Raw genomic sequence first — 25490 nt, forward strand, 5'->3', positions numbered from 1 at the left:
CATGCTTTGCGGGCAGGGCAAGCAGTGAATGCACATTTTATAGCAATAACAAGTTAATTTACTTTTACAAATGTCTTTCTCCAAGTATCACCCACTAAGTTGAGGAGATGTGCAGTGAGAAAGAAAATTGGCTGAAAAATACAATTCACAGTAATGAAGCACACTAAAGTGTTTGTGTGTGTGTGTGGGTGTGTGTGTGTGTATATATATATATATATATATATATATATATATATATATATATATATAGATATAGATATATAGATACACACACACAAACAATTTCAGACAACTAATACCATGCTTTTTATGAAATATCAAATATAAATAAGTCAATTGAGTATAAGTTAATACATTAGTGCTTAAACAGATTTGTGATAATTAAAACAAAATGGTTTATTATTGTGTATTATTAGATGTATTAGTAGAAGCATTAGACATAATGCTTATAGTAATTCAACGAACAATAACAAAAACATAAGTGGAACTCTGAACTTTGTACCCTACTCTTAAACTGTGCGGCTTCTCATTCTTCTTCAAGGATCTGAAACAGCGGGCCCTTATACTGATTTCTGCTCTCACCTTCTCTTTATTTGACACTACCAACACATAGCAGAAAAAAATAATTGAATACATTTGGAGTATATTTTGCACATACACATGCTTCATCAGTTCATTACTCACGCTAGTATTAATGTATAAAATTTGAACTTTTTGTATTATAAATATGATGTACTTTTAAAACATCAAAACTTGTCTCAAAAGGGGATGCAAAATTCATAATTTCTTTCAAGAGTCAGCATGTGAAGTATAGAAATATTTTTGTTTTGAGGTGGCTGATGGAACAGTAAAACAATATAATACTGTACAATATGGATACTGTGAAGCAAAGCACCACTAAGTTAAAGTAAGTTATTGCTTTGCACATGTAAATATCAGTTTAACATCTGTATTGATTGTGTTATTATATTTCTGTTTTGGAAAACTTTGATATTATCGATACCAAAATTCATGCACAATATCGATATACAATTTTCATTTCGTTGCCCAGCCCGAATTTATTATTACTATTATTATTACACAGTGACTTCAAAATGGCCTTTTGTAGTCTTTGTTGCTCTTGCTCAATCTGCTTTGGCTGCAGCCGATGTATTTGGTGGCATTTTGAAGCAGTAATTGGTTATTGTGCAATCTTTTGTAACAAATTCAAGCTTGACTGAATTTTGTAACTGTAAATTTTATATTTTATGACATCTTATTTTTTGGTTAAGTGAACAATTTAAGTTGTACTGCTAAAAATAAGCATTTAACGAATGTTGTTGTAGTTGACATGTGTATAAAAAACAATTCTACTGTACATTATAGGTAGTATAATAAGTTATAATATGCAATGTTTGACAGCAAGTGGCTGTAAAAGTTAATGTCACAGTATATATTTTTACTAGTTAAAATGCAAAATGTTATTTTTGTGTGATGTATAAATTCCTCTTAAGCAGACAATATAATGCTAAGTTATTCTTTGTATTCATTTTCTGAAGTAAATGCAACAACAATACCTGTTCATTTTTGTCATAAATCCAACATGCAAACGATATGTGCAATTTTTTTTAACGTCTATAATTATAAAACAGTTTAAATATAGGTCATGTGTCTTGTTCTAGTAGTTTACAATAGCTTACCTGCATCGGCATCTGCCGATATGGGTAGATAACCATCGGCTATCAGTATCAGCCAAGAAAATCTTTATTGGTGCACCCCTAGCAGAAACACTTCTGTGTATAGTCAAATAACTGTGTGTTCTCCCTCAGGTTGCACAGGCTCCCTTAACTGTTACGAAAATGCAAGTTATTCGAAGTAGCAGTCGATAAGTCCGGGTGTCAGGAGAAATGACAATCATAATACTACGTCAGCCACAGAGTTAAAAACTCCTTAGAATATCACTGTATAATCTGTATAGAACAAATTGTGGTTAGAGGTTTTCAGTGTTTTATCATTGACATTCTGGCTGCATTATCTACACTTTCAGGGAAATTATAAGTGTAGTTACTGCTAACGTGTTTCAATGGGGATGTGAGTTCCCTTTCAATGGGATGACAACCATTACCGAATAAGAAGAGCCCTCTTTTACCACCAATCACTGAGCATATATAAAAAAGCTGCCCCTTCAGGGCCCTGCTGTGAGGAGGAAGTCCCTCCCACCTCCTGCTGAAGAGGGACGTCCTCACAGTAGCATATCGTCATTTTCTCTCTCACTTGACTAAGACAGGTCACAGATTGTCTTGTGCTTTCTTTGTCCAAATTTGGCTGATTTGTTGGTTTTTAAACAAATTACTTTGTACATGGTAATACTACGCTTTCGAGCGTTAATTGAGAGTGGGCCTGCTTTATTCTCGCGTCATTTTACTGACTAGAGCTGGTTTTGAGCCCTCTTTGAGATTAGCGAGCAGCCATTACTCTCTGTTCCACTACTTGGTGTAGTTTTTCGACCGTGTTTTGAGATGTTGTGGTGCAACGCCGATTTACTCGGCCTCAGCTACTTACAGATCGGGCCTACGTGTGCCTCCCAAGCCTCAGGCTTTCCTAAGCAAGGCTGCACTTACCCCGCCTGCCACGGTGACCAGGGACACTCACCCTCTCCGCCACTGGTGCAGAAGCACAGCTATGCATCCATTGAGGCGAGATGGTCACCGCCCAGACGACACTGCTCAAGGGGACGTTCCCCAGGAGGTAGGCGGTCACCCAGGAGGTACCGCTGTCCTTCCCCATGGAGGTATAGACGCTCTCCGTCGGGGTCACCACAGAAACGCCATAGCTCGGCTGAGCGGCGTTTCCAGGAATTGGTGGAGACAGTGAGGGCTCAGCAAACCATGCTGGAGATCCTGTTAAAGTCTCAGGGCAAACTGGGCAGCCCCAACCACCCCAGTCCCGATCTCCATCTCCGGCACACAGACCTCCGAGTCAACCAGAGCTGCCAATGCTATGGCCATACTGGTCTTGTACCAGACACAGCTGGCTGAGAGGCTGCAGGAGAGGGCAACTGAGATGGACACAGGGGAACTGTCAGCGGTAACGAGCAATGACCGACCTAATGGGGGAGTTAGGTCAGGCATCAGGAGGTCTCTAGTAGCACTGGTAGCCACCAGAACACACCTGTGGCTAACTCAGGCCAAGGTGGTAGAGACCGAGAAGGTGGCGTTATTGCATACCCCCATTACACTGGGGCAAACGCTTGGGGCGTTCATTGCAACGGAGGTCGCTTCCAAATTTCGCGCCTTCCAGCTTACCGACAGCACCCAGGGTGGCCTTCACAGCCTACAGGGGCAATTGGGTCTGAACGCCGCCCTCCACCGCAGAACAAACAAGCAGGGAGAGGAAGAGTTGGAGGCAAGGGACCACCGCCGGCCAGGGGTAACCGGTTCTCTGGCTGGAGACCGAGGCTGGGGCCTAAGAAAGACCCGCCTCCTCCCAAGCCCAAGGGAGACTGCCGCTGAGGGGCCCTGGCTGCCACCAACCCCCCCCCACAACCAGACTGACCCAAGGAAACGACCCATGGCAAGGCTGCACCCAGGACTCCTGGGTGCGATCGACAATGGAACACGGATACGCTTTACAATTCTGCTTAGGTCCGCCACCCTTCAAGGGTGTGCTCCTCACCACAGTCGAACCAGCAAGCACGACACTCCTTCACAGCAGATCACCAATCTTAAACAGAAGAACGCTGTGCACTTGGTAAACCCAAGCGATGTCCTCAGCGGCTTTTACTCCAGGTACTAACTGGTGCCCAAGAGGGACAGACCTATTCTGGACCTCAGGGTCCTCAACTTGTTCCTCAAACAAAGGAAGTTCAACATGTTGACAGCACAGCGTATCCTCCAGTTCGTCCAGCCGGGCAACTGGTTCACATTGATCGAACTGCAAGACTCCTACTTTTCCTAATCTGTCCTGCGCACAGAAAGTAACTGCACTTCACCTTTCAAGGCAACGCACAAATTCTGTGTGCTGCCATTTGGCCTCTCGCTGGCGCCTCACACATTTTCTGAGTGCATGGATGCAGCACTGGCTCCACTCAGGCTGCGGGGTATTCGGATCCTGAACTATCTGGATGATTGGCTAGTTTGCGCACATTCCATATCACGTGCCTAGGCACACACAAAGCAGGTCATAGATCATGTGACAAAGCTAAGGCTCTCTATACATCAACAGAATTGCAATGTACCGTCTCAGTCCACAGTGTTCCTGGGCATCAAACTGAACTCTGTGAGCATGCTTGCTTCACTGTCGGAAGACAGGATTTGGTCATTGGCTCTTCTACAGGTCAGAATATGGCAGCCACCTTGAGAATCCTTCCACAAGGGCTGCTGAGAATGCGCCTGCTTCAAGCCTGGGTAAAGATGCTCAAGATGCACCCAGTCCGATATCAGTATCGGCTGGTGCGAGTGTCCAGACAATGCTGGAAGACACTGGAGTGGTGCTCCGTCCCGGCAATCTGCACCTCGGATCTCCCCTCAGATCCCCTTACAGAAGGGAAGTGGTCACTACAGACGTCTCCAGCCTGGGCTGGGGAGCAGTCAGGAATGGGAGAGGAATAAGAGAAGGGACATCTACATTCAGTAGAATACATTGGCAGCAAGCGCACATAAATGCGCAAGAGCTGCAAGCAGTGAACCTGCCGTTATCTCATTTTCGCCAGCATTTAGCGCACAGACGTGTGTTGGTCCGGACGGACAATACTACAGTAGTAGCCTACATAAATCACCAGGACGGCCTGCACGCATCAGGCCTTCACCACGCAGCACACAGACTCCTGTCCTGGACACACAGAAACTTGCATTCCATCAGGGCGGTTCACCTCCCGGGTGTGGACAACAAAACAGCAGACCTCCTGTCCAGAAGAGCTCCAGACAGCTCGGAGTGGAGGCTGCACCCTCAAGTGGTAAAACAGATTTTGGAGAGAGACAGGGGCCCCCTGGGAGTAGACATGCTATCCCACCCCTGGTCACAGGGGCTCTTCTATGCGTTCCCTCCGCTACCATTACTACACCTGACATTAGAGAGGATCATGGTGGAGAGAGCACAGGTTTTTCTGGTTGCACTCAGATGGCCGAGGCACCCCTGGTTTGCTCTCCTCTTCAACATGTTATCAGGTCAACCATGTCAACTCCTGCTGCGCAAGGACAGTCTGCTAGGGCACCGAACACTAGAGCCCAGTACTCATACAACTGGAAAGTTTTCCATGACTGGTGCATTGCCGAAGGTCACGATCCTGTCAAAATTGACTCTGTGTCCCCTGGGGCACATTTCCTGGCGGTGCAATTTCTTAAAGGGGCTCGGATGCTTCGTCCTCCCATGAAAAGTATGGTCCCCAAGTGGAATCTAGAACTGGTACTGCGGGTCCTTACAGGTCCCCCATTTGAGCCCATGGCGTCAGCAGAACTGTGCCATTTCCTTAAAGGTGGCATTTTTAGTAGCCATTATGTCTGCCAGACGAGTAAGTGAGCTTCATGCGCTGTCCATCGATGGATGACACATGTATGACTTGCGGGTAACATTAAGAACAAATCCAGCCTTTTTGCCAAAGGTGGATCTTCATTCCATATTAACCAACCAGTGGTTTTGGAAACTTTCAGACCTCCCCCGCACAAGTCAAAGGATGACCATAGACAGCACAGGCTTTGCCCAGTTCGGGCTCTGCGCTGTTACATGGATAGGACAGCGTCCTGGAGACAGTCCAACCAGCTGTTTATCTGCTACGGGCCTGCTGGGTGGCAGATGCTATACACTTGGCGTATGAACAGATGGACTACCCCTTACCGGAGGACATTACGGCCCATTTTACCAGGGGCCAGGAAACTTTGTGGGCTTTGCTTCATGGCGACTCCTTGGATGAGCTCTGCAATGCTGCTACTTGGACAGGTAGTCAGACATTTGCACGTTTCTACATCCTTGATGTTGCAAACCGAGCGAGACCCTCAATGGGCTCTAGAGTGTTGCAGGTGGCATGCCCTTAGGCGTCATGTGGGCTCTGAGGCTATCACAGTGAGGCTGTACTATCGGTAATCTGGAGCCATGACAGCTTTGGTACAGCGTCCCATTCGGTAATGGTTGTCATTCCATTGAAAAGGAACGTTATTACCATAACCCTGGTTCCCTGAAAAAGAATGACAACCATTACCCTTTGAGGTCGTGTCCCCAGCTGACCTCTGGTTTCGAAAGAAAATGGTGATATGCTACTGTGAGGATGTCCCTCTTCAGCAGGAGGTAGGAGGTACTACCTCCTCACAGCAGGGCTGATAGGGCAGCTTTTTTACATATGCTCAGTGATTGGCGGTCAGAGAGGGCTCTTCCCATTCGATAATAGTTGTCATTCTTTTTCAGAAAACCAGGGTTATGGTAATAACCTAACGTTATGTCTACTGGTGCCCTTTTCAGAAATCCTGGTGTCAGCTTTTATCACCAAAAAAAAAATGAAAATCAAGTCTTGTTTTTGGTTTTTCATAGGCTCACACCATTTTTTTTTATTTATTTAGATGTATACCTTGCTTTCACTGTGCTTTTAACTTTAACAGTTAATGAGGTTATTATTATTTGTTTATTTCTTAGTAGACATCCTTATCCAGAGTGACTTGCTGTTGTTAAAAAGTATCAAATTACAAAATATCACAATAGGAGTTAAAAAATACTATAAAATCAGTAGTAAGTAAGAGCAAATGCAATAAATGGTAAGAACGATTTCAAATAAGCGCAATTACAAAAAAAAAATGTGAATATGGTCATTTTTAAGAGTAAAATCAAGTACAAGATACAAATAATATAATTGTGAGCAGTAGTAGAATACAGCAATGTGTGGAGTGGTTAAGTGCAAATACAAGATGATGCAAGTACTGGTACAATTGGGTGCCATATAGTCCAGTATAGTCAAGAGTTGTGAGGTTTACAGATGCTGACTGAACAGGTGTGTCTTGAAGAGACTTCAAAACGTGGTCAGGGACGGAGCAGTCCTGATATCCGTGGGTAGGTCATCCCACCACTGCGGGGCAAGGGTGGAGAAGGCGCAGGCTCTGGAGGCGGTGGAGCGGAGGAGGCTTACTACTAATCTAGCATTGGCAGATGAGTAGAGGGGATGAAGGAAGTGTAGGGAGAAATAACAGTCTGGAAGAAGGAGGGGGCAGAAAAGTAGAGACAGCAATATGCAAGAACAAGAGTTTTGAACTGGATGCGAGCGGCAATAGGGAGCCAGTGGAGGGAACGGAACAGAGGAGTAGTGTGGGAGAAACAAGGAAGGCTGGAGTGGATGGATAATGGAAGAAGCGAGGCTGGCCAGGAGGGAGTTGCAGTAATCAAGGCGGGACAGTACCCGGGCCCAAATTAGGAACTGTGTGGAGTAGTGAAAGGAGCGAATTCTGCGTATGTTGCTGAATAAAAATGCGACAAGACTGTGCCAGAGTAGAGGTGCTGAGAGTAGGAGAGAGAGGGTTCGAGTGTGCCACAGAGGTTGGTGGTGGATGAGGAGGGAGAGAGGGTGGTAGATTGAAGAGGAATAGAGATAGAGAGATCAGTGTTGGGGAAGGAAGACGTGATCTGATTTAAAGAGGTTGAGTTTAAGATGATGCGATTGCATCCAGGGGGAGATGGCTGATAGACAGGGAGGAGATGTGGGAGTCAGAGGGGGGAAAGTAGAGGAAAATTTGGGCATCATCAGCATAGAAGTTATACAATATGTCATGCGAGGAGATGAGGGGACCCAGTGACCGAGTGTAGACAGAAAACAGGAAAGGTCCCAGGACTGAGCCTTGGGGGGTGCCTGTAGAAAGAGAGCAAGAGGCAGAGTGTGATCAATGCCAGGACTCCTGGTACATGCAATCAGATAGGTTGGGGGAGAACCAGAAAAGAGCAGTGCCGGAGATTCCCAGGTCAGTGAGGGAGGACAGGAGAATAGAGTGGTCGACTGTATCAAAGGCAGCAGAGAGGTCAAGGAGAATTAGGACAGAGGAGAGGGAGGAGGCACTGGCAGAGGGTAGAGAGTTAATGATGGAGAGAAGAGCAGTTTCAATGGCGTGTGCTTGGCGAAAACTGGATTGGAGGGGGTCAAGCGGAGAATGTTTTGACAGGAAAGCAGGGAGTTGGCAATGTAATGCTCGCTCAGTGGTTTTAGAGAGGAAAGGGAGAAGGGAGACATAGAGTAACAAAATAAAAAATAAAACAATTCAACCTTGTGGTTCTCTAAAACTACCAGGTTAGTTAAAATGAAAATAACCAGACATGTAAATCCTATTTGTGTGACGTGCCTTTTGCTATTTTTGTTTTAAGGTTTTAACCTGTTTTCTTAAAAAAATGTTTTAATAAAAATGCGCAAAGACAGTCGTATGCACAATAGTTTTTTCATAAAGGATTAGTGTAGTTCATCAGTTTTTCAATGCTAAGAATGTATTTACATAATTCTCGTGAACTTTACGCTGACGTGGTGGCAGTTTTCAATCTGAAAGTTCATTAACGCCGCGTTCTTGACCGGGACTAGTGGTTGCAAAAGTTATAAAATCTAGTGCCTGGCTTGTCTTCGAGAAGGCCTCTCAATGATATCTGTTAAACTGTACCGACCAGTGTCACAGGAAATAAATAGACATCATGGCGACACTTTATTTTAAATGTATGTTTTAAAGTTTTTAATGTTGAAATATTCATTATTAAAAGTTACAATAAGTTAAAAAAGTTCTGATAACGAATGCTACATACATAAATCATACCTTTTTAATAATAACAATTTTATAACAATTAACTAATATAATAAAAAAAATAAACTATTATTTATTTTATTATCTATTACTACCACCATGTAATCACAGTAGTTAGCCTACATACTACCCCGATTACAGAGACGTGGTAAACTCACACACCGAGTTTAGAAAAATAACCACGCAGTAGTACAGCAAAACACAGGTGAAAGCACAGAAAAGTATGATACTGTATTGTTATTTGTCATTGTACATAAACAAAAATATTTCATTACCTGTCGAAGACTGTAAGCCCCTTTTATCATTGTTATATAGCCACGTTGTAATTAAGAAATGGAGATGGTTTAATAAAGCTAATTATAGATGAAGGAGGACAGAAATAAACGTCAAAGTATAAAGCCTACTTATATAAGTATAGATTTTGCCCTAGAACAGTGACTGAATTAACAATTATAAGTCTTGTACTTTGAAGGGGAAAAAATATGCAAGTATATGCTACAGATGATCTCTTAACAATATGATATCTATACACTATAGGCCTACTTCTGTGTATCTGTGTGGCGAAGTGTCCCGCCCCTTTGTTTATTATTGTATTTGTATTATGATTTATGTGGTGGTGGTTGTTATTATGTGTGTGTATATATATATATATATATATATATATATATATATATATATATATATATATATATATATATATATAATATTTGTGTGTGCGGACGTACGAAAACCATTGGATATTATTATTTGATGTGTTATAATAGTCACATGAATGGGGTTAAAATCCCCATTCATAATAACCTCGTGCAGAAGGTGACCATCTCCCGGGTTAATTTATTGATTAATTGTTGCTAATCGGGAGATGGTCACCTATATAAAAGCCGCTCATGTAGAGTGTTCAGGGAGTAGAGAATGGGAGTTGAGAAAATAGGTAAAATAATAATTACGACAACAACAATTGCTAAGCGTCCTGGGTCTACACCAACACGATACTTATTTGTTATTGGTTATTTGTTTGGCCAACATGCCCTTTGGTTTATGACTGTTTTGTTTTGTTTAAACTGTTTGTTTATATTATTTAATAAAAGCTGAGCGCCATAGCGTCTCAGTTTGCCCCACCAGTAATAACCACCAATATACACTGCTGCATATTTATGATGTGGGCATAAAACCTGGTCCATCAGTCTCTGAAAGGCAGCAGGTGCACAATGTAGCCCAAACAGCATGGTTCTAAAGTGAAACAGCCCTTCTGGTGTTGAAAATGCAGTTTTCTCTCTGCGGGACGCCAATTTCCTCGACACCCAATTCCCTGCCGGTATCATAGTGAAACAGTCCAGAGATCATCTTCGCTTTTCTCAGTCGAAAAGAAGTTCAGTCTATCTAGAAGTTCGTCGACCCAAGGCATAGGGTATGCATCGAACTTGGCAATAGCGTTTACCTTCCTGAAATCTACGCAGAAGCGGTTGGTGCCATCTTTCTTGGCCACTATGACAATAGGACTGCACCACTCGCTCCTGGAAGGTTCAATCACCCCAAGCTCAAGCATATCCCATACCTCTTTGCGAATGCCACTTCGTCGACTTTCTGGGATCCGGTATGGTCTCTCTCGCACTGGTGACACCTGGTGGAGAGATAATGTCATATTCAACTAAATTAGTTCTGCCGGGCAAGTCAGAAAAAACATTGCTGAACTCCTCAATAAGCTTACACAGCTCCCATTGCTGATCTGGAACCAATTGTTCCCCCATTGAAATAATTCTTGTGCTAGGAGTCTTTGGACAGGGGCCTAAATCATCCCCTATATTGCCTGGGGCTATAAACAAGACCTCTCTTGCCTGCTAGGCCTTTAATAAATTTACATGATAAATTTCACGTTCGTTTCAGTGATCAGGTCATGTCATTTCATAATTCACCTTCTTTATAGCCTGAATCACTTCATATGGCCCCTGCCATTTAGCACATAGTTTTGATTCTAATGAGGGAAGTAGCAGCATTACCTTGTTTCCTGGTCGAAAAGTTGAACTTGTGCATTTTTGTTGTAATGCTGCTGCTGTCGGTGCTGAGCCGATATAAGGTTGTCCTGGGCCAAACGACTGACCAAATCTAAACAATCTCTGAGTAGAAGCACATGCTTAGCTACATTTTTGGACAAGCTTTTGTGCTCCTCCCACCCCTCTCCAGAATGCCACGAGGCTGTCGGCCGTACAAGAGCTCAAAAGGGGAGAACCCTGTCGAACTCTGCGGCACCTCTAGGAGATAGGGAAGAAGTGATGCCCAATGTTTTTGTTCTTGCGTTACAAATCGTCTCAGCATCGACTTCAAGGTCTGATTAAAATGTTTCACCAAACCGTCTGTCTGTGGATGATAAACAAACATCCTGATGGGACGTATTTTTTATATTTTATATACTTGCTGTAACGTTTTAGACAAAAAAATGTTGTATATTCTGAATTTTAGAATGTACGATAATTTTTCTGAAAATACGATCATTTTGAGGTTTCAATACGATATTTCCACTTTTCAGAGAATGTATAATGTAAAATTATTACATTTGTTTTTTATATATACAGCTTGTTGAATAAAGTTATTTCTTAAAAATATACGTTGTTAGAAATGTGTTAATTATTTGATATGTATTATTAGTTTTTATTTCATATGTGTTTTTTTTATGACATATAATTATTCCTGAATACTAACATGTTTCTACTTTCAATTTACAAAATACTCAGGGGCAGCCAATCTTGGCACTTGTAATCCTTTCCAAGCAGGACTTTGTTTCAACCTGACCTGTCATGTAAATAAGGGATGTTAACTGAAACCTTCTTAACTTTTTAAAATGTGTTTATTAATTTATCTATTTATTTATTTATTTAATTAATTGTTTTAACAAAAAAAGAAACCCTAAGGAAATTCATTGCAAAAACTGTACGGTAACAAAGTACCGTTAACTATATTCAAGCAAAACCCTCAAAAGTGCGGAAATTGCAAGTTAAGGTTAACAACAGACCTACTTGTAGGAACATTTAAATAATTGATCATTTAATGTTTGTCTGGGTTGATTAGTTCTCTTACTACAATACTTAAATTGACGTGTTCCAAAGATTGAGGATTTGCTATGAACACACATTCACGCGCAGACACAAGGAATGGTTAGTAGTATTTTATCAAGTACACAAATAATAAATAGAAATCAGGAAAGTCATAAAGTAAATCTTTTAGTCTTTAAGCACAAACACAATTCAAAACTCTCACTGCCTTAGCTGTGAATTAGTAGCTTGCTTACACACACCCACATCCAAGTACACACACTCAACTGAAATGATGCAGACAACCTTAGACTTTATCAAATTAAGCTTATTAATGGTATATAGATTAAGTATATGCAATTAATTTCTTTTAAATACATTTTTCATACATTATTATAGTTACTTCATCAAGTTTCACAAAAAATTATTTCACACGCAAAGTGTGCAAACTAAATAATTAACAGTTCAATTCTATGTGAATGTGTAACAACTAATTAATTTAGTTCCATGAAAGGAAAATGCAACTGGAATTATACTCAACGGCTCCTTAAAGCTTAGACTTTTGGTCCGCTGGTTTGGAAATTCAATCTGTTGAAGTGTCCAGTACAAAAACTCTTCTCTGCAACAAAGTCTTCAATCCTGCATTGGATCAAACTCGGCAATAAAGCAGTCAATTCTAGATAGAATCAACAAATAGCTGCAACAAAGACTTCAGTGCTCAGTATAGGATCCACAACAGCGCCCGTCCACTCTGTCCTCTTTGCTGAATCTTTAGCCTCGCTGGTAGCAGGGCACAGTTTATTTTGGATACTGTGGTTTTAGGTGTACAACAGACCCAGACTGGTTTGTCTGACAATAGTCTCTGTAAGTTTTATGGCAGTCCTCTAGCAGGGCCTCAGTCTCATTGCTTGTGGTCGTTGACGTTGGCTTGTTTCCTCATTTTGAGTCTGTTTTCAGGCAGAGTCCTGTCTTGATTCCATTTTTAGGTCGAGTCCCGGAGTTGCAGCTTTGCTTAGCAGAGTGACAGCACCTTGTTTGGCATTCGATGTGGAGCGCAAAATGTTCAATTTTGCTTAGATATTTATAGTCTTTCTCACTCTGCTGAGTAACTACTTTCATGAGGTCATTTGTGCATTTTGCCCCTTTAAGCTCCCAGTCCTTGGATGTTTTAATGTCCTTTTCCATTGGGACATCGCTAGTTTATGTCTTCCTTGCATCAAAATGATTGTTATTGCACGTGAATTATCTGTACATAATTCAACTGTCCGCTCATTCTAATCCAGTCCACGCGCCGGTCCCCAGTAGGACACATACAGTACCATGAAAAAGCATTTGCCCCCTTTCTGATTTTCTGCATATTTGCACATTTTTCACATTGAATTTGGCCAGATCTTTTCCTGGGTTGTAGTAATATATAGAGGGAGTCTGAGAGAAAAAATGACACCAAAGTTTGGTGCTTCTTTCATTTGTTTGTAATCAAACATGCAATCTTCAGGAGTGAATAAGCTATTAACACAGAATAGACAGAGAGACGTGGAGTTTTGGTGAAGCTGAGTGCTTGCTTGCACTCAGCATTTAATAATTAAACAGAGTAGAAAATAAAAGGTTGAAAGACAAACAAAACACAGGACACTGCACTCATAGTCAAAACCAAGAGACAAACAAAACAGACCACACAGACAAACACGGTGAGCTGATATTATGATTTACTTTATGCTTTTACTTTCTCCTCTCCACACCCGTTCTCCACTCACCGAACACACAGCGCTGAGTGAGTGAAAACATGCTGCTTTTATGCAGCTGTACAGAGACTCGATTGCTACTCAATCATTCAATCGGAGTCTCGGTACAATTGCACGTGAATTAATACAGTGCAATTCCCTGTGCTCACATATTATTACATTTTACCTGCATGTTAAGTGCTGTGCAATCCTAAATACAAAATATACATTTTAAACACTTGTGCTCGTAACCCATATTACATCCCATATACCAATGACTATACACTAACATTAACACACTGCACGCAACATACAACACAGAAATACACACAGGGGAGGGGCAACATATCCACAGAGCCATATTGTCCAAATGGAGAAACAGTAATGAATCTTCCCAGGAGTGGCTGTCCTGCCAAAATCTCTCCAAGAGCAAGATGTAAAATTGTCCAGGAAGTCACAAAGAACTAGAACAACATCCAGGGATCTGCAGACCTCTCCTACCTCAATTAAGGTCGTTGTTAATGACTCCACTATCAGAACGACACTGGGCAAAAATGGGATTCCTGGCAGAGTAGCACGGCGGAAACCATTGCTCACTATGAAGAACATGAATGCTTGTCTCAAGTTTGCCAAAAAGCACCTGGATGATCCTCAAGAGTTCTGGAACAACGTTCTATGGACAGATGAATCAAAAGTGGAACCTTTTGGCCAACATGGTCCCAGTTTTAGCTGGCGAAAACCAAACACTGCATTCCACAGTAAGAACCTCATACCAACAGTCAAGCTTGGTGGTGGTAGTGTCATGATTTGGGGATGCTTTGCTGCATCAGGACCTGGACGACTTGCCATCATTGAAGGAACCATGAATTCTGCTCTGTATCAGAGAATTCTACAGGAGAATGTCAGTTCATCTGTCCATGAGCTAAAGATGAAACACAGCTGGGTAATGCAGGAAGACAGTGATCCGAAACACACAAGCAAGTCTACATCAGCGTGGTTGAAGAACAAGAAATTTAAAGTTTTGGAATGGCCTAGTCAAAGTCCAGACCTAAACCTCATTGAGATGATATGGCAGGACCTGAAACAAGCAGTTTATGCTCAAAAACCCACAAATGTCACCGAGTTGAAGCAGTTCTACATGAAGGAGTGAGCCAAAATTGCTCCATGGCGTTGTGAGAGACTAATTGTGGCAGAATAATAATAAATCCAGCACTTCCGGGTTGTTGCTCCTCCGAAGTATTCCCGGAGCGTCCCGTTAGTGCTCTAAAATACAAAAAGGAGATGGGTTAGCCCGTCAGCCCACAACAAAGATGTCCCGTCTTTCAGCTCCCTGCTCGTTTCTCTCTCTCTCTCTCTCTCTCTCTCTCTCTCTCTCTCTCTCTCTCTCTCTCTCTCTCTCTCTCGTGCACAGTACCTTGCCAGAAGGAACAGAACCGTGGGCCACGCCCCCATTTGTACACTCCGTCCCGTCCCGATTGGTCAGTGAGGGCAACCACCGTCAACCAATCCCTGATTGCCACCGCGCTTCTCGACCGGGTCGATGACGTTGCGCACCGCGGCTCCGCCCCCTTTCCAGGTGGCCGACTTCCACCTCCCCTAGGGGTGACTGCTCCTCCTCCCTAACGTCCTCACCGGTCGGAAGGGAGATCTAAAACAAGAATCCATTCGGTCTTTGTCACACTGATCAATAACTACAGGAAGCGTTTGGTTGCAGTTATTGCTGTTAAAGGTGACATAACCAGTTATTGAGACTAAGGGGGCGATTACTTTTTCACATGGGGGCATTGGGTGTTGCATAACTTTCTTTACTAAATAAATGAAATAAGTATTAAAGTGGTGTGTTGTCTGTTCACTCAGGGTCCTTTTTATTTAATATTAGATTTTGGTTGAAGATCTGATAATATTCAGTGTCAAAAATATGCAAAAATGCAGAAAATCAGACAAGGGGCAAATACTTTTTCACGGTACTGTAGTTCAATCCATTTGCAAACCCGAGCAGTGGCACTGGAACCATTTTTAAAGTGGGGATGCTGAAAGCCATTGAACAAAACTGTAACCCATGTATGTGATGGAAGCCATGCAAAACCTGGGGGTGCTACCGCACCCCCAGTACCCCTAGTTCCAGCGCCCTTGAACCAGAGGCCTCCTTTTCAAGACTCAAGACACACAGTTTCATTAATGAGTCCAGTTACATTTCTAATACATGTTCATGTATTATCAATTCAGGCAATATGTCCTATGTACTCTGAGGCACAGCTTTGTCCTCATGGAAAGGGGTGAAATTGGGAAGGCCTCATTATTATGCATCTATTGATCAGCCTCTCTCTGAGACTCTGCCCTCCTGCCACTCCCATCAGCTGGAGACCAAAGAAGTTCTGTTGGATCACTCCTCACTCAGGGCCTCTGCGAGGATTAGGAGAATTAGGGTAGCAGTGGAGCCACATGCAGGTAGAGGTGCTTGTAGGCAGTGCATTGGATACTTTGTACAGTAATCTACTGACTCAGAGCTCATACAGGCTGTCTGATGAAGCAGGCTTTTCTCTCGGCAAGCCTACTAGGATGGGCCAGTGTTGCTGTAAGACCTATTACTGCCTCCAGTGCCTGGACAAGACGGTAAATCTCTTTCCCTCCCCTTTAGAGACTTTAGAGGCGTAGGCTTGCATAAGCATGCTGAGCATAATTGAATTAAGTTGCTTTCTTCTTGTTGGGATTTCTGACAGGTTAAAAATACTGTTTAATGTCAAAACTAGGTTGTAATCATATTCAGCAGTTTTTTCTCACAGACTGCAGTCCCTTACATAATGTGATCTGCAGTCTCAAATATTTTGATCAGGTTTTATGAGGAGGTTTCAAATGTATGCCTTAATTTAAACTGCTACTCTGCTGATATTTTAACCATCCATTTTATTGTAATCAGTGGAATATGCTGTTACAAATGCTTGATTGTCATTTGCCAGAAAAAAGAAAAGTTTCTGTTCCTGTTTATTTAAAATAGGCTACAGTGTATGGGCATTTATTTTTTTATTTTTTTTTTGCGTTTTGATGACAAAATTAAAGAATGGAGTTTTATTTTTGTCATTCTGTAGTTTTGTCATACATTCATTCATTAAATCAACTTAATATTGAATACATCTAAATATATAACATAGCAGATGAATAGGCTATTTAGAAAGGAAGCTGTGGTTAGATATTGAAAAGAAAAAGGTCCTTGAGGGAAATAAAGGAATAATGTCCTCTAATAAAGCTGAGAATTACAATTCATTAGAGAAAACCTCTTGACAGAAAACCCCCTGTAAATTGTGCTTGTAAACTCGGACTTTATGACTGCCTGCTGGCACAGAAAGGGTGGTAAAATTACAGCCAAGAGCTCATTGGCATTAGTTATGAGTGGAATAGGAAACAGAAATGACAAGATTGCTCCTTGTTATTTGTATACCTCTCAGGTGTTTTTATTTACAGCATTGTAAATCAAAATAAAAAAAATACAGAAAAAAACATGCATACTGTAAATTGGTTTCTGTCTCAAGTGTGTCTTTATGAAAACCGTTTAAGTGTGTGTATTTACAGTGTTCTCTCATTATAAAGTGATGCTTTGCACCGTGGAAAAAGTTATAAGGCGGTGTGGTCACGGTTCCCATTTGTCTCATAATAGCAGTAGTTTTTTCATTGTCAGGGGGAACACAAATTGCATAGGTCTCTTACCTATGGCTCTTGACTACAACGTTATAAAGGGAAAGCACTGTTATGCTTTAGTTTCTCCTGCAGACCCCACTATAACAAACTAAGAAGTTGCAGTGGAAACAGCACAAAGAGCAGAAACTTCCTTAAGTTTATGATTTCCCAGATTCCTGATTTCTTGATCTCTCCTGCATGTGTTGCATCTTTTTTTTTTTTTTTTTTTTTTAATTAAACGTAGACAGCTTCTTTATTGTGCCTTTAGGGTGCGCATTCAGCTTCTATTATTGTATCATAAACAGCAGGTCTCCAGCTGCACTATTACTGTAGCTACAGTAAATTCATTCTTTGTTTAGTGTGTGCTATATCACTGGCTGATCATTGTAAATGTTGAATTGTAAGGAATGAGACAAGGAAAATGCTCGAACGGTATTGAGCTTTTGCCAAACTGGTCCAAGTTTACAAATTCCGACTTACAGTACATCTGACCCTCTGTTTTCTTTCGCTTCTCTTACAGACATCTACTTTTCTGGTGCAGACATGTTTAATATTTTCATCATATATATTTTTTGTACACCGTTTCTCTGCGTGCTCTATAGCCACATATATAATATGGTTGGAAATGATGGCCTGTGATTGGTTAAAACCTCATCATAGGAGGAAAAATTAATACCTTAACTATTGCCTTAACATCCTTACACCACAGGGCAATAGTCTCCATCTGTCACATGATTGGATCACTGTCCATCCCATCCCTTTTCAAAGGAACACCCTCCACCTCCACTTCAACAAGAAGTTAAAATGGCTGAATAAAAAAATTTAAAAAACTACTGAACAGCAATTCTGTGACTTAACAGAAAATCAATTATAAAACATACTACAAAAATAAAATAAAATGTGCAGTAGGAATTCAAAAACATTTCTGTTATTTATTTATATTATTTAGTCATTTACTTATGCTGTATCAGCTATATTTAAAGAAAATACTGTAAAGTCATAAATATTTGCGAACAAAATATTTGGCGAGTCATACTCATAAAACCTATTTTGCTCCAGAAATATTGACGTGGTGCACCAAAAAATGTTTACGTGAAAGCCGCGTTATAAAAAGCTTGCAAATACTTATGGCTTACAGTATATAAAGACATATTTAATGTCCAACCTTGCCTCATTATTTTGACTGACTCATATATTAAATATGCACTGCAGACTCAGTTCATAGTGGAAAATTAAATGCCCCTTGGGAAGACTATTGTTACCTCCAGTGTATGTCTTTGGGCAGTATAGCCCCCTGTCAGTAACAATAGTCTTCTCTCTTAGGTAAATCATTTTCCACTACTGCCCTCCTCTCCAGTCTATATATATATATATATATATATATATATATATATATATATATATATATATATATATATATATACACAGTGGCTTGCGAAAGTATTGACCCCCCTTGGCATTTTTCCTATTTTGTTGCCTTACAACCTGGAATTAAAATGGATTTTTATTTGGATTTCATGTAATGGACATACACAAAATAGTCCAAATTGGTGAAGTGAAATGAAAAAAATAACTTGTTTCAAAAAATTCTAAAAAATAAATAATGGAAAAGTGGTGCGTGCATATGTATTCACCCCCTTTGCTATTAAGCCTCTAAATAAGATCTGGTGCAACCAATTACCTTCAGAAGTCACATAATTAGTTAAATAAAGTCCACCTGTGTGCAATCTAAGTGTCACATGATCTGTCACATGATTTCAGTATATATACACCTGTTCTGAAAGGCCCCAGAGTCTGCAACACCACTAAGCAAGGGGCACCACCAAGCAAGCGGCACCACCAAGCAAGCGGCACCATGAAGACCAAAGAGCTCTCCAAACAGGTCAGGGACAAAGTTGTGGAGAAGTAAAGATCAGGGTTGGTTTATAAAAAAATATCCGAAACTTTGAACATCCCACGGAGCACCATTAAAGCCTTTATTAAAAAATGGAAAGAATATGGCACCACAACAAACCTGGCAAGAGAGGGCCGCCCACCAAAACTCATGGACCAGGCAAGGAGGGCATTAATCAAAGAGGCAACAAAGAGACCAAAGATAACCCTAAAGGAGCTGCAAAGCTCCACAGCGGAGGTTGGAGTATCTGTCCATAGGACCACTTTAAGCCGTACACTCCACATAGCTGGGCTTTATGGAAGAGTGGCCAGAAAAAAGCCATTGCTTAAAGAAAAAAATAAGCAAACACGTTTGGTGTTTGCCAAAAGGCATGTGGGAGACTCCCCAGTCATATGGAAGAAGGTACTCTGGTCAGATGAGACTAAAATTGAGCTTTTTGGCCATCAAGGAAAACACTATGTCTGGCGCAAACCCAACACCTCTCATCACCCCGAGAACACCATCTCCACAGTGAAGCATGGTGGTGGCAGAATCATGCTGTGGGGATGTTTTTCATTGGCAGACTCTGGGAAACTGGTCAGAATTGAAGGAATGATGGATGGCACTAAATACAGGGAAATTCTTGAGGGAAACCTTTTTCAGTCTTCCAGAGATTTGAGACTGGGACGGAGGTTTACCTTCCAGCAGGACAATGACCCTAAGCTTACTGCCAAAGCAACACTCGAGTGGTTTAAGGGGAAACATTTAAATGTCTTAGAATGGCCTAGTCAAAGCCCAGACCTCAATCCAATGAGAATCTGTACACCACTGGAACCCATCCAACTTGAAGGAGCTGGAGCAGTTTTGCCTTGAAGAATGGGCAAAAATCCCAGTGGCTAGATGTGCCAAGATTAAAGATACATACCCCAAGAGACTTGCAGCTGTAATTGCTGCAAAAGGTGGCTCTACAAAGTATTGACTTTGGGGGGGGGGGGGGGGAATACTTATGCACGCTCAAGTTTTCTGTTTTTTTGTCTTATTTCTTGTTTGTTTCACAATAAAAAATATTTTGCATCTTCAAAGTGGTAGGCATGTTGTGTAAATCAAATGATACAAACCCCCAAAAAATCCATTTTAATTCCAAGTTGTAAAGCAACAAAATAGGGAAAATGCCAAGGGGGGTCAATACTTTCGCAAGCCACTATATATATATATATATATATATATATATATATATATATATATATATATATATATATATATATATACACACACACACAGTGTTTTGCAGAAGTATTCACCCCGTGCAAAGTTTTCACATTTTGTTGGTACCCGAGCGTACTCCACGACGCTTTCAAATTAGATTTTACAAATTAGATTTTTGTACTTGTGACGTCATTACGTACAGCTGTTTGTTCGCTAGAATCCAGCTTCATGAAAACCTGCTTTTGTACAATAAAATGTGCATGTATTTTTGTGCAAAATTTTGCACGTTCACTAGAAATGTGTTTGTCTTGTTCATAGCTATTGTTGACTGACATCTGTTTGAAAGAATAGGAGCACACTTAAAGAGCAATGTTCTTGTATCGACATATGCTATAGGCTCAAGTAAATATACAGAATGTTGTAAAAAATCAAGCACTCACCAGGTATCTTCTGTTAAGCTTGAATATTTATTATTATAACATCATTATGAAAAACAATGAAGCGCATTCACGCATTATTAAAACATACAGACCAACACAAAAATATGTATATCCAGGTCTAGTCTATTGTAAAATTGCAAACTAGCACACAAAATCATAATGGACCACTAGATGCAACAACAATAGATAAGATTATAAAAAAGCTGTAAACAATAGCGCCTCGTTCATGCCACCAGGAGATTCAGTTTGCAAAGTGTGTATCCAAGAGGCTTCCCTTTGAAGTAACAGTTTATTACGCTCTCCATCTCGACGTGAGGTATTAACCACTTCAATCCCCATGAATCTGAGAGTACAAACGCTATGCTGTTCATTAAAATGTCTCGCTGCAGGTGATCGTATGTCATTATTCCTAATAGCGCTTTTATGTTTACTAATATGCGTTTTCAATTAACTAATGAGCTTACCCTCATAGTACAGACCACAAGGGCATTTCAACAAATAGACTACAAACTTGGTAACACAAGTAACATTTTATCACTGCATTGCAACTAGCGCAGTTGTGACAATTAAAGTTACCTTGTGGTATCTGTTAAAAAGTGAGACGATGGAATAAAAGTGTATTATCAAGGCCATGCCATCAAGGCCATGCTGTAAAATAGTTTTAATTTCCGTAGCATAGGCAAATGTTGGATCTGATTTCAGAGTTAAGTAAAACGTTTGATCCGACAATTGTTTTAATACCTCCTGATGATACAATAAGATATCCTGAACCATAATCGCTTGACTTTTTACGACATGACTGACCTCTGTACCTGCTAAGTTGCTGCTGCATTTTATATTTTATGTTTTGCTCTGTATTCATTGTGTTTTATGTTGTTTGCTGGGGTGGTGTGAGCCTCGTACCAGGTCATCATTGTAAATGATAATTTGTTCTCAATTGACCAATAAAGGTTTTGCTTTATTAATTGAAATTCTAAGATACGACAGACTAAAGTACTGCAGTACTTCATTCTTCCATGTGGGTGGAGACAGCAGCTGACAGTTACTGTATGAAATGTATGCTACATAAAACAAAAATAATAATTCTTCAAAATGTTCACCTTTTCTGCGTCATTTTTTTTGCAGAATGAAAGTGCCCTTGTGAAAGAGAAGGAACTCTCCATTGAGCTTGCCGGTATCCGGGATGAAGTGGGTAAGAGATTCATTTAATAAGTACATATTCTGTACAGTTTGATAGAATTACCTATCTTTTGGTATCCATGGACTACAGTAGAAGGGGGTAGTAATTTCCATTCCTTGGTTGCTATGGCAATAAATTCACATCCTAGGCGCCTAACCAGCTTTATGTTTATTATCAGCACAATTCAAATTACATAAAAGCTGTTCCAATATATACATTTATGTGTTAATCCTGTTAATTTATTCCAGTCATGTAGTAACTAAACACTCATTATCTTTCGTATTATCATTATCTATCTATCTATTGTGAAAGAGTTTGCTGATTTTAAGGTTCGATTGCCCTTTTTATACAGACCCAGACAAAGAAATGTAAGGTTTTTAAGCACGTTGTGCGATTTTATTATTTAGAGAAATAAAAGAAATAAACAAAACAAAAACTCACAGGCAGGTGACACTCATGAATTACACCGTGTAACAAATTTTTTTTTTTTTTTTTTGTTCCTGGGTAGTAAGTGTTATTTCCTAATTGCTTATGCCTCAAAAGTATAGAAAACGGCTATTATTCCCCACAAACTTTGCTTTTGTGACCAGGACAGTGATATTTCAAAATATCACTATTTCCAATGGGAAAATGGGCAAATGTGTGTCTTTTCGTTCACATAAAGTCAGAAAAAAACAACATATGAATCCAAATTAACATGTATTTATACTAAAGTAATACAAAAATGACTACAAAAGATTTAGAAGTGAGTAGTTTTTCGAGATTTATGATTATACTGTATTTACTGCCATTTGTTGTGCCGGGCTTGAGGGTGGGTCGATCCATCATCCAGTGACCTTCCTTTCTGTATTCACCTCCTCGTCAACCCGTAAAGTAAAAAATTCCTTAACTTATTCCAGACTCCAACTACTACCTCATTCTTGATCAGACATTTTATTTGAAACAAATGAAAGCGTGGCATTGGTTGACTATTGCAGTGTTCTCAAAACATTAACAGATTCAAGCTAAATTTCATTAAGGTGTTACACAACACCTTGCAAAGTTTGCAAGAAACATATTATGTTATCTTTGCTGTGTTTTAAATAAATAAATGTGTATATATATAAAATTTAATAACATGTATATATATATATTATATATATATAATATATATATATCTATATATATATATATATATATTTAAACAAGCCTGTCGGAACGCTGAGTCCAAGTAAAGCGGGAAAGTACCGAATGGACACACAATTCGTGTTTGAGGTTCTGAAATTAAAACTTTTAATAAAGCAAAATAAACAAAGCAGAAAACAAAAACCTAGCTCTATACAAGCACTGACTACTACAAGCAGGAACCTAACTTACAAACAGGACAGCTAAGCTGTTTACCTGTTAACACAAAAACAAACAAAAACACAGTTTTTACAAATAACTATTTTACAAAAGGCCATGCACAATACCTTTTTTCCATACACCTGAGCACACTATCAAGAGGGCTCTCCACACAGAAGCCTTGAATAGACTGGCTGTACTCCTTTTAAACCCTGCACCTGGCTCTAATTTACAATAATAGCCAGGTGCAGATGATAATGAACTAATAAAACAATTAAACAAAGCGTGCATACGCACATGTTTTTAGGCAGGGAGGAATTTAACCCTCCACCTGCTCATATATATATATATATATATATATATATATATATATATATATATATATATATATATATTCCCCAGTTTATTTACCTATGATGTATGTATATCAAAACTATCAAAACTATGGTTAATATGTTATAATGTAAATGTCTGTGATCTGGATAACTCAGGTAAACACTGCAGGGGGTTCTGTAACACTAAGTTATTTTTTAAAATTGAGAAGTTTCTTAGTTTTAACTCCCAATAGTAAAATTATCGGTACAAAGCTTTTTAATATATTTCTTCTTAATTGCTTAACTTAGAATGAGTTCATGTTTTGTGTTAAATTGGAAACGGAATGGTTATTTTTAGTAAAATAGGCCATGCCAGATCTAAAGCTCAGCGCTTTTTATTATAACATATTTTATCCAGATTGTGACAGGCTGATGAGTGGATAGAGGCCCAGAGACAGTCTGCAGTTCAAAAATTTATTACTATTTTATTATAAATAAACACAAAAATGAAAGTGTGCAAGGGCAAAATAAAAAAAAATCTTCAAACACAAATAGAAAGACAACAAAACAAAACTTACAAAAAAAATAAGGTTTCCAGGCTGGGCAATGCCTTCGCTGGAATCAAACTTTCAAAAAATACAAACAACAAAACACCAACCTGCTTCCTCATCTCCCTCCTCCCAAATGAGAAGCAGAGGCCTCCTTTTATGTCAGGTGGCTGGGCGCTGATTGATCATTAATTAAACAAATCATCTAATCAACCCCAGCCACCTGAACACAATGAACCCAGGCAGGTAGGGGAATTTAACCCCATCCCTGCCAATTTCTAAAGGGCAGAGCTGTGCTCTGCCACAAGATACTAACTTTTATAATGACATTTAAAAGCTGACAAGAACGCTTCTTCAGCAAACACCCTGTCTGTCCCTCTATCGCTCAGAATTTCAGGTCAGAATAATTGAACTCATCATGATCCCTGGTGATCCATTAAAATGAATACTGGCCTAACAGAAGTAAAACCAAAAAAGCTATTACAACTAGGCTAAAGAATGTTTGTGTTCACAGTCAAACAGTCTGTGTGTGTTCAAGTCTGTTAACCTCCTTTTTAGCATTAACAGGTACACGTCTCAGATCTAGATAATGTAAAGGATACACTAAACAAGGATGTAACAAGAAGTCATGTGTAAACAGTCTTGCTTATTACTGTTTCCTCATTTTCTGCTTAAGTCTATGTCAAAATACTGGTTTTGCTAGTTTTTGAGGTGAAGAAAAAACAATTGCTGTAAAAGATGGGGGAGGGGTTTACATCCATATTAAGTTCAGAATCTCTGTACCATTGATTTTTTTCTAATGGAAATCTGGAAGAACACACAGTACTAGGTAAAAGGAATGGAAATACACAGCAGACTTTGACACTTGGCTGAGTGACAATAGGATGTTCGATAAAATTAGTTTTACCAGGTACATTACCAAACTCTTTCGCCAACTCTTGCAGCTCCTGTTTTTAACTGTTTTTCCATCGTAATGGTACTTACCCTAAGTGGATCAACACCGGGGCCAAAATCCTTTTCCGGTTTGTCCGAAGCTGTGAACAGGGCCTCTCGTTCTTTCCAGGGTTTTAACAAATTGATCTGGTAAATTTGTAGTTCATTTCAGTTATCAGATTATCTAATTTCCTTTACTATACCAATTGCCAGAGTCACCTCATAAGGTCCCTGCCACTCAGCAAATAACTTAGATTCCGACGTGGGTAGTAGCAACAGCACTTTATCTTCAGGTCAGAATTCTTTCCTTTTTGTTGTACTGTTGCTCCTGGCCATGCTTAGTCAGTTTTAAATTCTCTTGTGCCAAATGACCAACTAAGTAGTGCATGTTTCACTACATTTTTGGAATTATTAGTTTGGTCTTCCCACCTCTCTTACGAGATCGAAAATACCTTGGGGGTCAGTTGCTGCTCATGACTTTAATAAGTGGGGAGGTGTGTTGGGGGTGCCCCGCCCCTGAATATT

At 40.1% G+C, this 25490-nt stretch overlaps 1 protein-coding gene across 1 annotated transcript in view; it reads left to right on the top strand.

The window, feature by feature from the left end:
- Window positions 1–25490, top strand: part of LOC121327594 (microtubule-associated tumor suppressor candidate 2-like) — an 83960-nt gene that overhangs the window by 32614 nt on the left and 25856 nt on the right. Inside the window, exon 4 of the mRNA XM_041271699.1 lies at window positions 21793–21859. Coding sequence (XP_041127633.1) covers window positions 21793–21859 — 67 coding nt within the window. The remainder of the gene's footprint in view (window positions 1–21792; window positions 21860–25490) is intronic.

The sequence above is a fragment of the Polyodon spathula genome, chromosome 15, assembly GCF_017654505.1.
Source record: "Polyodon spathula isolate WHYD16114869_AA chromosome 15, ASM1765450v1, whole genome shotgun sequence".
Lineage (NCBI taxonomy): Eukaryota > Metazoa > Chordata > Actinopteri > Acipenseriformes > Polyodontidae > Polyodon > Polyodon spathula.